The sequence below is a fragment of the Genypterus blacodes genome, unplaced genomic scaffold, assembly GCF_046128005.1.
Source record: "Genypterus blacodes isolate CSIRO-AG114 ecotype Tasmania unplaced genomic scaffold, CSIRO-AGI_Gbla_v1 ptg000003l_1, whole genome shotgun sequence".
Classification (NCBI taxonomy): domain Eukaryota; kingdom Metazoa; phylum Chordata; class Actinopteri; order Ophidiiformes; family Ophidiidae; genus Genypterus; species Genypterus blacodes.
Genome location: NW_027466817.1, coordinates 8,325,684 through 8,345,487, shown reverse-complemented (window position 1 = coordinate 8,345,487; position 19,804 = coordinate 8,325,684). Strand labels below are relative to the sequence as shown.

Here is a 19,804-nt window from a genome sequence, read left to right as displayed (position 1 = left end):
CACAGGAAAGCCCAGAGTCAATTTAATGAGACCAATCAAACCTCCTTCTTCTGCTGCTGCCTCTGCTTTCCCCTTTGAAGTTGCAGATTGGAAGCCAGTTCTCATTCCACAGTAGGCCAAAATTTCCTCTTGGCTGTTACCCTTGAAAAAACATGTTTCCTAGTGTATCACAACTCATCTTTTCTTGGTTTCGTCTCATAAACTCCAGCGCTTACTGTAAATTAAAGGCGGGGGAAAGAGAGAAGAGAGGAAAGCATAGACAGGAAAATGTTGTGGATGGTTATATGTACTATTGTGTTGTATTTACTATTTGGTGCCATCTGATGACACCAAAGCTTTCAGGAACTCGTGAACTTTACTTTTGTGCAAAAAAACTTGGATCCATTTTGGGCTTATGACTATAATTCCTCAATGATTTTGATAAGCCAGGTGCCATGCTTAAGTGTTTTTGTTTGATGCCTAAGCCAAACAAACAAGAAAAAACACATTAAAAACAAAAGATAGCTGGGTCTGTGACAGAGTGCACTCATGAATGCCCCCATATACTGTATACACACACACACCCCCACACACACACACACACTCACTCACACCAGCTGCTCTATGATCGGCTCTGTCTGAGCTCGCACACACCCACCAAGCTAGGATCATCACTATGTGAGCGTATATGTACTTGCTCACACTTACCTCTACTAAGTTCAAACTGACAACGACCTTCTTCTAAGTAGAAAGGTTGTATTTTATTTATATTTAGCTGAATACTATTTCCGGTTTAGGGACAAGTTCACATCATTATCACCGTCATAATTGATGTTTTTGAGTAGGTTACACATGTATTTATTGCCTTTGTAGGTTGATTAGTAGTATTCAACTTGGCCACAGTTAATCCTTGGTTAAATTATGCTGTAATTAAGTAATACACCTTTATTTCAATAATATCTGTTGAAGTCTCTGAGGTGTTTGGGTTAGGGTTTAATGCAAGTCCTTTTATATGGATTCACTGTAGGGCTAGTTTTACCAACGCAACTGGATGATGTCACTGTAAAAAAGAACATGTAAAGCACAACTGTATGCAACAGTTGGTTTAATCAAATTCTTCTCTCACATTTGGTCATGCTGGTGGTCCAACATGATAATAACTTCAAATGTTGTTGTGCCAGACCCTCGTTACTTTGCCACCCTGCATCGCCCGGTCACTCTGGTGGTTCACAAACTGCTGAGTTGAGAAGGCGAAATGTCACTGATTTGTTAGCCACAGCCTTCCCCGGGCCGAGGGAGTGGCAAGCAAATGAATGTGAACCAGAGTGAGGTATGTGTCCGTGTGAGAGCAGCAGTAAGAGGAGAAGCTATGGCAGCTGGATACTAAAAGCAAACTGAGTTAAATAGTGATTGTGACCTTGTGCTACAGGCCAAATTCTTACCTTTGCCCTATCGGCACAATGCATCTACATCAGAGGACAGCAGGGACCGTGAAGTATAGACAATGGGTAAGACACCATGGCAAAAATCCGGACACTCTTGTTTTTCTATGTTTGTACAGTTAGGATATCATGTGTCATCATCTCTCTGTGTGTGTGTGTGTGTGTGTGTGTGTGTGTGTGTGTGTGTGTGTGTGTGTGTGTGTGTGTGTGTGTGTGTGTGTGTGTGTGTGTGTGTGTGTGTGTGTGTGTGTGTGTGTGTGTGTGTGTGTGTGTGTGTGTGTGTGTGTGTGTGTGTGTGTGTGTGTGTGTGTGTGTGTGTGTGTGTGTGTGTGTGTGTGTGTGTGTACATCTGTGGGTTTGCAAAGATGACTTGTTCAAGCTATTAACGTGGGGAATGTGAGCAATGTTTGTGTTTTTTATAAGGGAGAGGTGTGGGCCACAATACTGTGTGTGTGTGTGTGTGTGTGTAAAGAATAAAAGCAGGATTTTCCTTTAGAAAGTGAATATTGGTTCATTCATCTAAAGAACTAGCCACCGCTGTGCTCACATCTCTGACAGCACACAAAAGAGTTGTCATTTCACTTATGGAGGTAATGGATCAACGACAATTGATCCTCTGAGATCATATTTGCTAATCAGGCTATCCTTGACCGCTCAATTCCCTCAGATTTTCTGTTTTTGTTATGGAATACACAGGAAACGGTTAAGAAAGCACTGAGGAATATAGCATCAGTAGATGGTTTTTTGGCTTCTATTAATTTTTCTGCCAGCGTTCCTCTCTGGTATTATGTTCAGCAGTGGTGTTACTCTTTGCTGTCGTTATATGTTTATATTCTTCATATACTTCCAATATTATCCTTTGCTCATCTGACGTGAAGATGGAATGGCCCTTGACAGTCGTGCCTCTTTTGCGGGAGCGTGTACATCGCTGCATTAAGAAAGTTGATGTTAACAAAGTGTGTTGATAACCAAAGGTTGTGATACTGATTAAGCTTGATAGCGGGGTTTAGATTTTGTCAAGCCAGCTAACGCAAACTAGGTGGAGGTCTGTTGAGCTTCCTTCACAGTACAACTCCCAGAGCTGTTTAACAATCTTCAGCTCTCAGTGTGTATCTGTTTGTGTGCATGCTCTTTTCTTGCAGAATGTTAACTATGTTAATCGCCTCGCTGTTAATTTTGCCTGGCATAAAATGCCTGTTTCTAAATTGTAGGAATTCAAGAGCTATGGTTTAGAAACTGGCAGTAAAACTACAGGCCTGTCGGCTCTGAATTTATGTTGACAGTATAGTTTTTTCACAGTGTGTTTTCAGAGGCACTCAACCACGGATTTAACAGCTTCTATCCAAGTTTTGAATAACATTTAAGTGAATTTTTAAAATAGCAGCGTTTCCATCAGTAGTGTACAAGCTCCTGCTTGAGCTGACACACACACGGGACCTCACTTAACTGCTCCCAGGCAGAAGTTATTAGGAACTAAATCATGTTCAACGCTCTGCTGCTGGCACAAAAACACTCCTCTTTCAGGCAGCTCTCACTCTTGCTTGCATACACAAATATAACACATGTAGGTAGACATTAGGTGTGAAGTTCTTCACGAAAGAGTCTTAAGGGGTCTGTAGTTGTTTTTTGAAGACAGTGAGGGACTCAGTATGGTAACTCATTCCACTAGCCAAGGATAGAGGTTTCGGGCCTTGTTGTGCTGATGGCCCCAGGTGCCGTTCGTTGGCTGAGCAGAGAGAGCGGTGAGGGAACATAAACCTGAATCTGAGAGTTCAGGCAAGTAGGTGCCATATTGGACGCTGTTTGTTGCTGCCCGCATCAAGGACTTGTACATCATGCGGGCACTAACTGGTAGCCAACAGAGGAATATAAGCAGAGGAGTGACGTGTGCTGTTTTGGGCTGTTTCAAGACCAGACTAGCTGCTGCATTCTGGATCATTTGCAGCCGTTTGAATGCACAAGCCGTTAGACCTGCCAGTAAGGCATCGCAGTAGTCAAAGTGTAGGATGACTAGAGCCTGTACCAGGAGCTGTGCCACATACTCAGACAGGTAGGGTCTGCTTTTCCTGATGTTGTACAGGGCAAATCTGCATCACAGAGACTGAGGCAACATGTTCCTTGAAGGCGATGTATGTTACATATAGTGGGTTATATGATAATGGAGATGGGAGAAATCAGAAGGTGTGAAGAGACCATCATTGAGACCATCATTGACCAAAGCGACCCTTCTCTATCAATCAATGATGCCACCCAATAGGTTAACTTCGAAATGTTGACGGCCCAACAATAGTGAGGGTAGTCAGGAAGAACCTAGCCCGTAAACCCAGATATGCGCAAACTATGTCCAGTGAACCTCTTCCAACAATTACAATACAAACAAAAGGAGCAGTGTCAGGAGTGTCGTTGGAACTTTACAATGCATAGTATAGTAGTAATGAATACTTAACTTTATTGAAAGTTGTTAGGGACATTGTGAGGAAAGTACAGAAGTAAGTTCAATGTCAGTTCATGTTTCAAAATAAGCGAGTAATTCAGGTAATTGTGTTGAAATATTGGCAATATTAACTGTATAACATGGCCGATCCTTTCTTGCAAACAGCAGATGCAGTTGGATACACAGATGTTGCGCATTATGTGGCTTATCCCAATATCTCATATATTATCAAATCATCCTGTAAGAGTTAGCCTCAGCTCCTCAATTATTGAAGTAAGAGAGTAAGAGGTCATCAGGGTCAGTTGAAAGATATTAGACGGCTGCACTGAGCGACCAGAGGCGGGACCACGCACATTCCAATTCAGTCACCGACGGCAGGCATTTTTGAGTTGATGTCATTAATTTTCCGTCTTTCATGATGCTTTTTAGAGTAAACTTTCATTCATAACCTGGTGATGTTTTCTGACCTGGTGCCGCTGTTCCATGTTGGCTGTTTTGCTGTGGCTTCTATGTCCTCAGGCTGTCATGCAGTTGACTCAGCTTGTTTGTTCCACATGTCTGACTACACTGCAAAGCACTTTCAGTCTCCTGGGATAGAAATTAACATGTTCACCACTGTGTCTTGTGGATGTTGCCCTGGTATTCATTATTATAATGTTGCCAAGCTTGAATCCTGTGGTTGTGTCTGTGTGCTGCCTGTGATAGTGAGGTTGTTGTGTTGATGGATTAGATTTTCAACAAACCAGTCATTACACCTATATCCATCTGCTGTTGGCAAACACACGGTTGCTCTGCTCCTCTTGTCTACATCTAATATTTTAATGTTAGGAATTAGGAATACTCTGCAAAATCCCCTCCAAACCAGTTGTTGTAGACAGGGCAAACAGTTATGTAGAGAAATTGTTTTGTCAAATGTTTTGTTTCCAGTAATCATGGCTGTTTTTACATTTAAACTTGGGATCACCATGGGATTCTCATTTGAACCCAGAGATCAATCATATTCATGCATCATTGTATGGAATGTAATCAAGATGTTGTGTGTGTGATGGATTAATTTAATGTGTTGCAGTGATGGCACTGGTGTGTGGAATTTCCGACAATGTTATTAATATTCCGATACAGTTGGGTGTGTTTTAGCAGGACTTCCATCATCACCTGGTATACCTCACTTCCTGTCTTTTTCACTTTTCTGACGCCCTCCTCCTGTGTTTTTCTACCCTGATGCAGGAGTTGCTTTCTTACCTCACACTAATTAATAGAATCTCTCCTCCCTTATGCTTTGCTGTTTCTTTCTCCATCTGTATTTTGTGCTCTCTTGAGGGATGAAGACTGCTTGGCATAACACCACCTGCTGTACTGTGTTTGTGTGTGCGTGTGTGTGTGCACGCGAGAGTGTTTGTGTGGGTGTGTGTGAGGTACCCAGGTCCTTACCCTGTTTATCCAGGGCTACACTAGCTCAGTCCAAGTCAGTACGTGTTAAACATGGATCTGGGAAACATTCAGAACCTTTTGCACAAAACTCAAGTCACCATGTTAGAACGTGGGTTCCTGGGTAAACGCATAGAAGAACTTAAGGAAGTAAGTGTCTGAATTTCACTTCTTCATTTTATAATCTCTTCTGAAATTGCATCGTAGGTTTCCAAATGAGGTCGAAGTGATAAAATGATAATTCTTTCTAGAGGTAGGAAGATTCTTGCTGGACTGTTGTTGAAGAAAGTTATTTTGTTTAAATTAATGTAACCTCTCTCTGGTTGTTATGCTTCATATAGTCACTCTTAATGCTGGTCAGTGTTGTGTTGTAGATTAAAAGCTGTGTTGGGGATTTGTTCCTAAAAACATTTCATTTACTTTTGTACAAAAATACGTTAAATTTCAGTAAAAACTTATGAGGGCTCATTGACGTATTTTTAAAAAATCGCATTGCTAACTGCAGACTGAGTGCTCATTCCTATTATCGTTCAGTTTGCAAATTTTTAGGGAAACAAATACCTATCTGTCTCTATACCTCACTAGGTATAAGGATTGACCCGATGTCTACCTACATTAAAAAATCAAACAAACCTATCTAAGCCTCCTCCAAGCTTTGCCTGTTGTTAGTCTAGAACTTGGCTTTTTCGCACTTACTCTTGATTTCTCCGGACTAGATCTTTGCTCATGTTGTATCGAAACCTTATGTACATCACTTCGGATAAAAGCGTCTGCTAAAATGACTTGATGGAAATGGAGAGCTTTGCCTTCTGGCTCAGCTCCGTCTTCACCACGATGGTCCAGTCCAGACAGCTACAATGGGACTGGTGATAAAGTGCAACCTTGGCGGAGTCCAACACCCACCGGAAATGTGTTCAACTTTTTGCCGATGGTACGGACATCGCTCTTATTTTGGTTATACAAGGACTGGATGGCTCCTATCAACGGCCCCAGTAACGGCCCCAGTGCATACACTGCACTGTGCCCCATAGGATTCCCCGGGGAATACACTGGTAGGCAAAGGGAAGACACAGAAGAGCATTATCCAAACGGACACCAGACTAATCATTACCAATCCAAGGCTTGTATACGGAAATGAAAGTCATTGTGGAGTTTTCCTGTAATGGGAGCCTGGCTGTATCCCAATGTGTTGACCTGCTGCCTCCACACTTGAGCTGAGGGAGACTGCTTAGTGGTGCAATAGGTGTTTCTCTTTTTGTGTTGGCATGTCACACTTATCTTTTTGCGGTTTGTCTAGTCTCTATTAACTTCAGGCTAATAATACTGTGGTGAGCTTGCATGTAATTATAACTGATGAGGTAGAGAGCTCAGTGTTTAGACGGTATGGACTCCAGCCGTCTGTGTTTGAGTGAGGCGCACAGAGAGGGTCGGTAAGATGCCATGCACTCCACAGAGTGCAACCTACATAATCTTCAAAGGGTGCACATTTGGTGCCGTCTCTAAAATGAGACACAGCCTGAATAAACATGACTAGATATTTTACATTCCACCATTCATCACTCCTTAATCTTGAATGACACCTAACGACCTAACGCAGGTCTCCAATTAGGTTGACTTAGGAACACTTTGCTCATTTCCAATACAAGGAATCACAACATCCATTGTGTTAATTGAGCAGCTTGAACCACCATAAGCTCAAAGTATATGAATGTTAGAGGAACATAGAACATATCAGCGCTGTGAGCACAGCAAGAAAGAACACTTCAGTAAGATAAGATGGAGATTTAAGTTACTTTATTTGTCATGTACCATCCAGTAGATATGGATGGTAATTGTATATGCTGATGAGGACGTGCATGCTTTGCTGTTTTCAGTTATCCAACCTCCTATCTGTTTTGTCCTTTAGGTGGTGTCTAGTGACGGAGTGCATGGTATGATGGAGTCCGCTCTCACAGCCAGAGACCGGGTTGGTGTGCAGGACTTTGTCCTGCTGGAGAACTACACCAGCGAGGCCGCCTTCATAGAGAACCTGCGCAAACGATTCAAAGAAAATCTAATTTATGTGAGTAGATGTAGTGAGAGCGTGTATATTATGTGTGTCGTGTTTTTATGCTGTGTTATGTAAGCTGTCTAGCTGTGATGCAACACATTTTCTGGCTCTTTTATGTAAGTCCCTATCATAAAGTTTGACCGTCTGTTACCTCTCCATTAGACATACATTGGTTCAGTGCTGGTGTCAGTTAACCCTTACAAAGACATGGAGATCTACACCAAGAATCACATGGAACGATACCGTGGGGTCAACTTCTATGAGGTCTCCCCTCACATGTAAGTACACAGAGCTTACCAAAGCACAGTTGGCAAATACTGTAATGCCTTTTAGTGGTGCGTTTCCTAAAATGATGTACCTACCTGTTATTTCTACATTAAATGTACTTTCTATTTATTTTTCCATGACTGTTGTGATCACTTGTCTATTTTCGAGCCTGATCATACGTCCTTCTCCAGTTATGCAGTTGCAGATAACTCGTACCGTTCCATGAGGACAGAGAGAAAGGACCAGTGTCTACTGATCTCTGGGGAGAGTGGAGCTGGGAAGACAGAGGCTTCCAAAAAGATCCTGCAGTACTACGCCGTCACTTGTCCAGCCAGTGAGCAGGTCCAGACTGTCAAAGACCGCCTGTTGCAGTCCAACCCTGTGCTGGAGGTGAGACAGTTCCCAACCATTAAGTGTTTCCAAAGTCGATTGTCTCTACCATTGGTATTCCTAATGGTATCCCTTTTCCAAGAGTAAAAATAACACTAAAACAAAATACTTTGAAAACATTTCAGGAGAATGTGATCCTTCCTGCTTTTACGTCTTCTTCTCATTACCTCTCTCTCCACTCACCAGGCTTTTGGCAATGCCAAGACTTTGCGTAATGACAACTCCAGCCGCTTTGGAAAGTACATGGACATTCAGTTTGACTTCAAGGTGAGCTGCCTGATCATTTACTTGAACCTACAAATCAACATTGTCCAACGGCTCTTCAATCAGTCAACATTTAAACTTCTTGCTGTATCGGTTCACTTTCATTAAGTTGAGATATTCTTGACCGTCCCATTCTCAGGGTGCCCCAGTAGGAGGCCACATTCTCAACTATCTGCTGGAGAAATCCCGTGTCGTCCATCAAAACCACGGGGAGAGAAACTTCCACATCTTCTACCAGCTAATCGAGGGAGGAGAGGAAGACCAGCTGAGACACCTGGGTCTGGATAGGAACCCTCAGCAGTACCAGTACCTGGTTAAGGTAAGCATCCAGCATCTAGCATTTCCACCACAGTCCCATTTACTCCTCTCTCTGAGATTTCATTAATCATATCTGAGAAAGAGAAATACACACCCTTAATCATGATGCATCAGTTTTTAAGGGGGAAGTTTAGGTGTATCAATCTAAAAAGACAATAAATATTGATGAGCACCAGAAAGTTTACTCCTGGTTTCCTCAAGCGCTAAAACAGGTTTAGTTTTCTCTCTCACAGCTTCAAAAAGTCTGCTCCTTTGTGTTTTTCAGTTGAGCTCCATTTCCTCCCTCCATTTTTTGTGGTCATTTATTAGAATACCCAAACTATAGGGAGTAAATTTAGCCCTCAGTGTTCTGTGTATGTGTTCATGTGTCTTGAAAGAAAAATCACTGTTACCTCCAACCAAGGAGCTCCTATTTTTGCCTGTGTCCACTGGTTTTGTTTGTTTTTTCTGAAGTAATTTACTCCTGTATGTGCCATTAGGTCCTGATCCAGATACATTTTAAAGACCACTGTTTCTTCTGGCACATCTAGAGAGGAATAATTTCACCACAGAAGAGTTATTTGGCTCGTTTAGCACTGGTGGAGTTACGCTTGTAGGGGCTCATCTGGACGTAGTTGTCGACTAACCTACGATAATAAATAAATATAATGATACATAATATACTGTTTCTAGAATAATGTTGTTCTGTTGTTTCATAGGGCAACTGTCCCAAAGTCAGCTCCATTAACGACCGCAGTGATTGGAAAGCGGTGAGAAAAGCCTTGACTGTGATTGGCTTCAGTGACGGTGAGGTGGAGGTAAGAAGGCAATTTTTGTGAGCTAATTGTATAACTATGAATGGGAAGTTAAGTATTGAAATGTGTTCTGAGATACAATGCAGTGATATAGTGCAAAATATTTAAAGTGGATGTATTCTCTCTTGTTTCCCTTTTCCTTTGTGTGTAGGAGTTGTTAAACATAATAGCAAGTGTGCTCCACCTGGGGAATTTGCAATATGGTGAGGAGGAAGGCAGCAATGTGTGCATTACATCCGACACACAGTTAAAGTACCTGTCCAGGGTAAGGTGCACGTCCACATGCACACACAGGTGCATCTCAATAAATAAGAATCCTCTGATTTCATGAGCAGAATACATTTGTTATTCATACAAATTCTGTGTTGCTTTTCAGTTGATAGGAGTGAATGGATCTGTGCTGACAGAGGCTCTCACTCACAAGAAGATCATCGCCAAGGGTGAAGAGGTATTGCTTCATACACATTGCAGTGTGCAATGCCACCGGGCTGTGGGATGAGTTAATAATGCGTGTGTGTGTGTGTTCTTCTCTAGTTAATGAGCCCACTGAACCTGGAGCAGGCATCCTCTGCCCGTGATGCATTGGCCAAGGCTGTGTATGGACGAACGTTCACATGGCTGGTTAACAAGATCAATGCTTCACTGGCATACACGGTACACACCCACACACTACACATAGGAGGAGGCGATGGAGGTTCATTTAGATACACTGTAGAACTGTTTTTATTGTTTCTCTTTGAAGCCAGTTGGGCCACAAGGCAACTTTGATATGCTGTCTACACCCTGAAGTGTATTTTGTGCATTGTTTCTTTCTTCAGTTCTTCAGTTCTGTGTTTTATTGTTTTTACAGGATGACTCTTCTAAGCATTACTCTGTCATTGGTCTGCTCGACATCTATGGCTTTGAGGTCTTCCAGCACAATAGGTACAAATAGTATCAATAATCATTTTAATATTTTCTTAATAACAATATGTGTGGTTGTATGTATCGAAAACAAATTATTTAAGTTAGTTTTGTAATTCAGGATTATTTCACTGCTTGACTCTCATTGCGTGTTATACTTTTAGTTTCTGTTTTAGTTAGCTATACTCCGATGTGATTTGATAACAACAGTACTTAACCTCATATGTCTGCTTTGTGTTCCAGCTTTGAACAATTCTGCATCAACTATTGTAACGAGAAGCTGCAGCAGCTCTTCATCGAGCTCACTCTGAAGTCGGAGCAGGAGGAGTATGAGGCCGAGGGCATCACGGTCAGAACTTACCTCCCCTTTTCATTAGTCTTTTTTTTTCATATATTCTTATTGAAGATAGAATCAAATGACATAACAATGAGCATACTATTGGAAAAAAAATGTTTTTAAAGCATATAGAACAAAAGAAAATGTAATATGTTTTAACAAGTGTGAATTGTTTTAATCAATATCATCTTTTTTGTGTTGCTGGAGTAACACTGTTTACTTCATACCATGTTGTGCTTGTGCCTCTACAGTGGGAGCCTGTGCAGTACTTTAACAATAAGATCATCTGTGACCTGGTGGAGGAGAAGTTTAAAGGCATCATCTCCATTCTGGTAAGGGGAGTCGCTCTTCTTTCCCTCTATCTCAAACTGTGACGCTGCTGGGGTCGCATGAACTTAATAGATTCAGAACTAAATGTAAACATCAGCTGAGCCATAGGCCTGTTAATCATTACTAAATTGATGAAGATGTTTTGATGCAAGTACTTTGAACAAAGTGTCAGTTGGTACGTTTCATTGCACTTTTGATGTGTTTTTTTCTAACATGTACTGTAATTGAAATCAGCATAAATCCAAGTATGCTTCCTCTTTTTTTAATTGAAATCCCGTTGATTTTGGCCATGTTTACGACTCAATTACATTTTTGCCTTAATTGCAGCAAGGGCAAATACTTAGACTGAGTGCATGTTATGTGGTAAATCTATATTAATGGACTTCCCTCCGTACTTTTTGATGTTTGAGATGATAATTGTCTGGAGGTTTTTCTGTCTTGTCATAGGATGAAGAGTGTCTGAGACCTGGTGATGCAAGTGATGTCACGTTCCTAGAGAAGCTGGAGGACACAGTAGGAGGACACCCGCACTTTATCACGTTGGTTCCTGTTCCTTGTTTTCTTCTCGTAATCTTGAATTGATGCCACAAATGAAGTAAAACCACCTCGGCCTTACGTTTGTGTGTGTGTGTTTGTGTTTGCTCACCTGCAGTCACAAGCTGGCTGATGGAAAGACCCGGAAAGCAGTGGGGCGTGAGGAATTCAGACTGCTGCATTATGCTGGAGAGGTGAACTACAATGTCAATGGTATGTGTGCACAGTCATCCGAATTGTCTTGGAAACGCAAATAAAGTACATATAGTAGCACATCATTAGCTAAATATAATCAATAAAACTAGATTGATGCCATTATCACAGTTCTGTCATTATATCTGACTGTAGTAGTTCAAAGCAACTGGCTTACTCTTCATACTCTTCGTCTCATCAGAGAACAGCATCAGTCATGTACTGGTTGGTGACTACTTGGCTCACATGCACCTACGAAACAAACCGCATGAATTTACCTACCTATCTTTATTTTGACTCGGTTGCGAATACAAATAAAGGTAACAGGTTCTCCAAATGCATTGTGGGTATTCTGTCCTGGCAGAATGTGGTCATGAGAAAACTTGCTGAGGGAGGCGTGTCGAGAGGATATCTGGGAACATCTCTCTAACTCGCGCACCCACACCTCATGAACCTGATTCACACACTCTCCACGCACTTAAATCCACACATTGTTTGTTTTCTGAATTAAGATGTTTCCTGGATTTAGGAGTGGTACATGTCTGAGCCTGCTTAACTGAGAAGCTTCCCAGGCATATGGCTCTCATTGTGCTGTGATCACAACAGGTTATGATGTAAAAAGTGACACTGATGTCGTCTGACAAAATGTTGCCAGCACGGGAACAGAAAGGTGACGTTATCTTCTCTTCTTTCAGGATTTCTGGACAAAAACAATGACCTGCTGTTTAGGAACCTGAAAGAGGTCAGATTGAGTTTACAATGCACGTGTGACAAAATGCAACATACAACATTTTTGCTATTGCCATGTTTCACTTTGATCCTGGTGATGGAAAGTTGTGTAGTTTCAAACATTAATGAAAGCGCTATTTTTTTCTGTGTGTGTGTGTGCAGATCATGTGTGGGTCAGAGAACAAGATCTTGACACAGTGCTTTGACAGGGAGGAACTGAGTGACAAGAAACGGCCAGACACCGTAAGAACCCTAACCCGCGCCTTTTGTTTGGTTCATTTGCCTTCCTGAACTGATACCAAGGATGAAATAAAACCACATTGGCGTGTGTGTGCAAGAACATTACTAATACATTTTACTCTCTGGCATTCCAACATACTTTCCCATTACCAAACAAAAACAGTGGTGTTTCCTCATCCAGCGAGAAGTAGGTGGATTGGCTGGGATTCTCTGCTGCTTCCCACTCGCTGAAGAATGCCTTCCAAACACACACACACACACACACAGACACACACACACACACAAATATACTTGAGCAACACTGTCACAGGCTGGCAAGTTCTCGTTCTAGTCCTCCACACAAGGCTAGGTTCTGTTCTGGTCAGACTCAGTCACTTGGCTTTGTTTGCACTTCTTACATCATCATCTATTTCTCACCATATTCCCTTTCAGGCAATGACTCATGTTCATATATTTCCCTAATCCTTTTCAGTTTCTGTGATCTGATGAGTTTTTCTTTGGTGACTGACCAGCATCCTTCCCCCAGTCATCGTACCTTCATCATTTGTGTCTGTCCCTTCAGGCAGCCACCCAGTTCAAAGCCAGTCTTGCAAAACTCATGGAGATCCTGGTGTCCAAGGAGCCATCATATGTCCGCTGCATCAAGCCCAATGATTCCAAGCAAGCAGGTATAAGGTTCAATCGATGAAACATACAATAAGTGGTCCACTTTGTTATTTACTCCATTTGAATGACTGGACATCATAAATGCTGTATATTTGATAGAATTTTTCATTTCTGCCCCTTCATTTTGGTTTTCCCCAGCTCGATTTGATGAGGTGTTAATCCGTCACCAGGTCAAGTACCTTGGTCTGATGGAGAATCTAAGGGTCAGGAGAGCCGGTTTTGCTTACAGACGGCGCTATGAGGTCTTCCTACAGAGGTGATCAGCAACCTTTTTCATTGGAATTGGTTTAACAATTAGGCCCTAATGATACCTAGAATGCTGTCCCTGAGCCTAATTCAGACAAACAAACAAAAATCATGAGGGAACATATATGTTGGAGGATATTTGCCCTCACTGAGACATTACTGAGAGGTTCCATGTTTTATAGACTTTTCAGTGTTTCATATACTGTATTTAGCGATGGTATATGTGAGGTAATAATCTCAAAAGTGATCAAGGAAATGCTCCCTTTATTTTATTCTTACATTATGCTGTGTTGTTGATCCAGTGGTTGATCCATGCTGAGCCTAGCTGTTAGAGCGGCTGAGGCTCGGACATGTCTGTAACCGTGAGCCCATCTTGCACAGGTTAAAATGATGAACCCATAATTGATTGATCCGTTTTTGGCTACATAACTTTCTCACGCCAGAAGCCTCCCGCTACTTCTGTTATGCTCATGAGTCTTCTTGCTCTGTGTGTGTCCAGGTATAAATCCCTGTGCCCTGACACATGGCCGAACTGGCAGGGCAAACTGCCTGAGGGAGTCTCCACATTGGTCAAACACCTGGGGTACAAGCCTGAGGAATACAAACTGGGCAGGTCAGCCACACATAGACAATATATCATGTAGTACATTCTTCTACTTAACAATATCTGTAATTTTTCAAAAATATAATTGTGCCTTTCTTTCTGTTTTAACCGACTGTCTTTAGTTTTGTAATGATCTCAATATTATTAGAACTGAATACATTTGACCATCGTTGTACTGCACTCTGTGTTGCCCTGTTCGATCAAACCAGTTGAATACATATCATTTTCATCTTATTATAGATCTAAAATCTTCATCCGTTTCCCAAAGACCTTGTTCGCAACCGAGGATGCACTGGAGACGAGGAAACACAGTCTCGGTGAGAGACACGGAGACGGAGCTGATCATCTACAATCTATTATATTTTCAGTATTATGAAATAAGACTTTTCTCTGACTCATCACTTCCACAGCCACCAAGCTCCAGGCAAGTTGGAGAGGCGCCAACCAGAAGGCCAAATTCAGAAAACTAAGAAACTCAGGTATCTCACGTCATGACTTAAGTCTTTCTAATGCTTCAAAGTGCAGGCTCTACCCATAGAATCAAGGTAGCATTAGTAATTGTGATGTAGTCAATGCATTTGTAATGTATTCCAATTGCCTTGTCAGCGATTCTGATCCAGGCATGGTGGAGGGGAATCTTGGCAAAGAGGACGGCCCGGCGCAGGCGAGAGGCTGCTGATACCATCCGAAGGTACGGTCATTACTGAAACTGACCAGCAGGGGGCAAATGTGCTCACTTTACACTGCGAGTGTGTGGTCACAGTGAGTTCACATTTAGGCAGCTGATATGATCGACAGGTGGATTTGGAGGATTTTTCCTGCAGTTGTCAACATGTAACCAGTTCAGTAGATGTATTGCCTTGTTTCATTTTGTTTTGTAGCAATGGGAATGTGACATGTCAGTTTTAGTTTCCCTCGCTTTGTCCCTAACTCTCCCCAGGTTCATCAAAGGGTTCATCTTCCGCCACAAAGAACGCTGTCCAGAGAATGAGTACTTCCTGGATTATGTGCGGTACTCCTTCCTCATGGGTCTGCGCAGGAACCTGCCCAAAACTGTCTTGGACAAGAGCTGGCCCACACCACCAGCCGCACTCATCGAGGTCAGAACACAGCACTGTAAAATACTGCAGTACCACTACACAACTGAAAGATTTAAGATTCAGGCACAGCAGTTTGCATAATTCTTGTCACTGTAGACGCGTGTACGGTACAGTGTTCTACAGTTCAGGGCTTGTTTTGAGGGGAAGGACTGAAAAACCGGTGACACTGCCATAGTCTTTTGTTCTAAGACGCAACGTGTGTTCTTTGCTTGACTTAGTTTTAATGTGGTTACAAAACCTACTATTACACATTACAATTGAAGAGAACTAGTTTTTCCAATCCTCCTTTTTCAATAGTAGATCCCGGTCCAGTTTCAAAGAAAGCATGACGCCTGTGAACCAGGAAGTGGATTCACGAAACCCCCCCCAATTTACTCATTTTAGTAGTGGAATAAAAGACGTATGTGCACCCTTTGCTGTATTTGATCCTGCTGAATATTGTGAAAACTTCTTTCTCATTTGATCACCAGGCATCAGAGAATTTGCGTAAGCTGTGCATGCAGAACATGGTGTGGAGCTACTGCAAGAAAATCAGCCCCGAGTGGAAACACCAGGTGAGTCTTGTTGTGAGTCTTCTGACCTGGTGTGTGCAATTAGTTTATTTAATCACCTTCTTAACCCCTCAAATCTCTGCGTATAGATGGAGCAGAAGATGGTAGCCAGTGAGATCTTCAAGGACAAGAAGGATAACTACCCGCAGAGTGTGCCCAAGCTTTTTGTCAGCACAAGACTCAGTAAGTAACTTCTCTTCCACTATTTTTGATTCAACTTGACTGTGCGTTATTCACAGACATGCATGTGTCCTCTTGTTTAGATGGTGAGGACATCAACACTAAGGTGCTGCAGGTTCTGGGCACTGATAAGATGAAGGTTAGTTGATTATAACAAAGCATAACTAAGCTTTTACTACATAATGGATGTAAGCCTTCATTTAATGTTCAGCTTTTAGATTTCTTCCATTTCTTTCTGTTGCTGTGTACGTGGCTGAGATCTTTCAACATTGTAACATACTGTATGTCATTTAATCAACAGACGTTGTGGTATTTTACTCATGCAACCATGTGCTAAAAGTTGTTGCAGGAGATTGAGTGACTTGTGTTGCTCGTGATCAGATAACCTCATCTGCGCAGACTCACAGGCTTCAGGTTACATTTTCCTGATAACAAATGCAGTGAGGAGAAGTTTTTTTTTAGTAGCCAAGGCGGGGTGGGGTTGTCAACAGCTATTCACAGGCCATTGGGTTTGATGAAAACATAGCTCAAGTCGGGACACAGCCTGTGCACGCAGCCATCACGGCTGAAAAGGTCACCTCAAGATGTTTATGTCTCTCTCTCACTTTCTCCCAGTATGCAGTGCCGGTCACCAAGTATGACAGGAAAGGCTACAAGGCCCGGCCTCGCCAGCTGCTGCTCACCGCTAACAGTGCCGTCATTGTAGAAGAGGCCAAGGTCAAGCAGCAGATTGGCTATGGAGTTCTGAAAGGTCAACAGCCAGAGTTTATTTCCTTTAGCAGGTTTCTTATTGAGGACTGTTCTGAGTAATGTTCTTATGTTGGACCCAGTGAGGGAAGTGCTGTGTTTTACCAATACCTAGTAAGATTTTAAAAATCACAATATTTATTTCCTTGAATAAGGAGGAAAGGGAAATTACACATAATCTAATATAGCTGTCCTCAAATCAGTGGGAGTGACTCAATACAAAATGACCATAAATATTTCATTAGTAGATGTTTGTTTGGCTTCCGCTCAGCTCACACATTCACCCTGATCTCCAGGTATCTCAGTCAGCTCCCTCAGCGACGGCTTGTTTGTACTGCACGTGGCGAGTGAAGACAACAAACAGAAGGTGAAGCAAAGGACACGCTGTAATAACTGAACTAATGAATGAGACTTAAGTGCTTTTAATACATTTATTTGTCTGTCTGGTGTGTTTCCTCTCAGGGAGATGTGGTTCTGCAGAGTGAACATGTGATTGAGACTTTGACCAAGATGGCTATCTGTGCTAACAAAATTGAGAACATAAACATCAACCAGGCCAGGTGAGAAGCTGAGACATGCAGGTCGTTACCACACTGCAGAGAAACTGTTTTTCAGATGATGATGATTTCACATGTTCATGTCTATTCCCCCTCCAGTATAATGTTCTCAGTGGCTCAGGGGAAAGAAGGGATCATAGACTTCACACCCGGCTCGGAACTACTGGTGGTCAAGACTAAGAATGGACACTTGTCTGTGGTGAGTGATGGTCTTCACTTTCGTACAATGGCGGCTCATGCCACTCAGTTTTGTATTCTAAGTCAAATGCTTAAATCAAAGGTAAAGCGGGATGTTCTGTTATCAAAGCATTACGGAATGTAGTCATAGGCAACATGGCAGCTTTGTAACCCCATAAAGACTAAAGTTTAAGCCAAGAGGGTCGAGTCTTAGTCCACTGACTCTTTAAAGAAAGTAGCAGGAGGAAGCCATATGCAGACTTGTTCCTGAGTTTTCCTCTTTTCCAGACGGCACCTAGACTGAACTCCAGATGAGACCACATCATCCCACACCACAGCTGACCTCTGCTCTCCACCAATCACATGATTGCAGACCCTGCTTATATCTCCAATGCCTACTGTCACTCCAGGAATGGCAAAATGGTTCCAATCCAAGCAATAAGTCCAGCAAAACTAATTTACATGTATGTTTATATCGTGTTTTTTTTTTGGGATTAATGTTATTTGAACATCTTAATTTTATATATGAGAGAATAAGATAATAAGTCTTCTGACAAATTGTTATGGGCAAACAAACGGTGTATGTACTTTTTAAGAGGTTGAGGGATGAGAATGATGTCATAACTCAATTTTTCCTCACATGTCACCAAAAAAGTGACCTTACTTTATCAAAAAAGAAGATATATTTCACTCACGCTGTCTGAAAGTTTTGAGAACCACTGTAAAAATGATCTGATGTCGTCTTTGTTGTAACAAAAGGACTAAATAGCAGCTAAACTGACCCAAGTACATTTCAAGGGGAAACCAAAGGTAGAGAAGTTGTGGTATTGAAGCTGCCGGCTCAAAGGCCCAATATCAGGACTTTATATGTTGAGGCAGGACTGCACTTGAACTAAAGCCAGAGTAGTAACCCTATTGATTATTGATTCTGTGTTGTATGATTCATAATGTACTTTGCGTTATTATGAGCATTTCAAGTCATGTATGGTTTGATGATTTGAAACATGCGGAGAGAAAAAAAAAGCTTTAAGTACATGAAAGTGTAATTGTTGGCTTGTAAGGGATTCTTTTTCAGAGAAATGCCTCCCTGACTTCCTGCCATCTGCTAGTAGGCTACCCGTTAGCATTTGTAGAAATTTTCCACTCCTGAATTACTGTATGCATAAAACCTATGTATAATCATGAAGCACTCTAAACAATATTGTACTAAAGATTTAAAAAATAAATATCAAATGTTAGTTGCTTTCCCCCCTTATTTTCATTGCGTTGTAATAACACACTAATACATACCCTCAAATAACATCTAAAGACAACGGAAGTGCTTGTCTTGATACCTGTCACATTAGTTATAATATTGCTTAAGTTATCAAAGTAACGTGAGAGTGTTTAATGGAACCATGACTGATTTAATGAGCCATGTGGAGCGTAGATGTCATGTGTTGGACCAACCACTAGGGGCGCCATCGGAGCTGTTGCCCGCTGTTTTCTGCATGTAGGAACATTAAGTAAACAATGAGTCAGCTGCGCGCATGAGTGAAACCCCACACTGATTAAGGCGCTATTTGAATTAAACTTCTGCTTCTACGGTACAAACACAAGTACAAATAGAAAGCCTAACACCCACGCACCCCCTGTTTTCTTTACTGTTAGTTAAAATCTATGGCTACTTTTTACTCTGTATATTCCATAGAGCGACCAGTTCGTCTCTTGTTTCTGCTGTTTCCTATTCTGACTGTGACCCTGCGAGTCTGTAATTGCGATGGTATTATATTTAATACTGCCAATATGGCTCTGTCCCTCTGTTTGGAGGATCGTATTCAGCCTTTGACTTACCAGGCGGTACATTACATCAACATTGGATTCGGATTTTTGTTTTGATGACGAGTTGAGTTTCAACAAAACACATGTCATTTTATGTTTTATTTTTATATTTTTCCATTTAATTCGAATGTTAAGGGGGAGATGCCTTAAATGAAATATAATACAACTTGTAACATGCACGTAAACATGCATCAAGTTCAAACTACTACTACAGGTTGTTCTACCACAGCTGAAAAAACACTGCTTAACTTAGTATTCTAACGCATAATTGCATTTAGATCTGGGGTTTAGATGCTGTGAGATTCAGAGTTCATAATAATAAAAATGGTTTTGAATTGAAGTTGCTCCTCGCGCACTGTTTTGCCAATCCGGTAATCACTAATGAGCAAGCAACTTTATTTGACTGAAAACTGATTCCACCCCTTAATTTTCCCAAATCCAGATTTCCCAAATCTCGCTGCACGGTGTCAAAAATTAGTATTAATATTGGGAAATAAACCTGTATTTTTTGTCGCTTGCTGATT

The 19,804-nt window shown here is 41.7% G+C and overlaps 1 protein-coding gene across 3 annotated transcripts in view; it reads left to right on the top strand.

Moving 5' to 3' along the window:
* LOC143013890 (unconventional myosin-Ic-like) overlaps positions 1–18,697 on the top strand; it is a 30,274-nt gene extending 11,577 nt beyond the window's left edge. For 2 of the 3 annotated variants that reach the window (XM_076167636.1, XM_076167796.1), the window contains exons 2-32: positions 7,190–7,345; positions 7,496–7,611; positions 7,792–7,990; positions 8,177–8,257; positions 8,394–8,573; positions 9,271–9,369; positions 9,518–9,631; positions 9,743–9,814; positions 9,901–10,020; positions 10,217–10,290; positions 10,513–10,618; positions 10,858–10,938; positions 11,384–11,475; positions 11,589–11,683; positions 12,358–12,404; positions 12,554–12,634; positions 13,194–13,299; positions 13,436–13,553; positions 14,043–14,156; positions 14,388–14,464; positions 14,558–14,626; positions 14,754–14,838; positions 15,088–15,247; positions 15,718–15,801; positions 15,888–15,981; positions 16,062–16,117; positions 16,594–16,729; positions 17,022–17,092; positions 17,188–17,285; positions 17,382–17,481; positions 17,748–18,697. In XM_076167636.1, coding sequence (XP_076023751.1) covers positions 7,190–7,345; positions 7,496–7,611; positions 7,792–7,990; positions 8,177–8,257; positions 8,394–8,573; positions 9,271–9,369; positions 9,518–9,631; positions 9,743–9,814; positions 9,901–10,020; positions 10,217–10,290; positions 10,513–10,618; positions 10,858–10,938; positions 11,384–11,475; positions 11,589–11,683; positions 12,358–12,404; positions 12,554–12,634; positions 13,194–13,299; positions 13,436–13,553; positions 14,043–14,156; positions 14,388–14,464; positions 14,558–14,626; positions 14,754–14,838; positions 15,088–15,247; positions 15,718–15,801; positions 15,888–15,981; positions 16,062–16,117; positions 16,594–16,729; positions 17,022–17,092; positions 17,188–17,285; positions 17,382–17,481; positions 17,748–17,774 — 3,108 coding nt within the window. In that variant the 3' untranslated portion in view covers positions 17,775–18,697. Of the gene's footprint in view, positions 1–1,322; positions 1,488–7,189; positions 7,346–7,495; positions 7,612–7,791; positions 7,991–8,176; positions 8,258–8,393; positions 8,574–9,270; positions 9,370–9,517; positions 9,632–9,742; positions 9,815–9,900; positions 10,021–10,216; positions 10,291–10,512; positions 10,619–10,857; positions 10,939–11,383; positions 11,476–11,588; positions 11,684–12,357; positions 12,405–12,553; positions 12,635–13,193; positions 13,300–13,435; positions 13,554–14,042; positions 14,157–14,387; positions 14,465–14,557; positions 14,627–14,753; positions 14,839–15,087; positions 15,248–15,717; positions 15,802–15,887; positions 15,982–16,061; positions 16,118–16,593; positions 16,730–17,021; positions 17,093–17,187; positions 17,286–17,381; positions 17,482–17,747 lie in introns of those variants that run through there. The other variant, XM_076167715.1, reaches the window with a different exon arrangement.
* Positions 18,698–19,804: the final 1,107 nt, after the last annotated feature.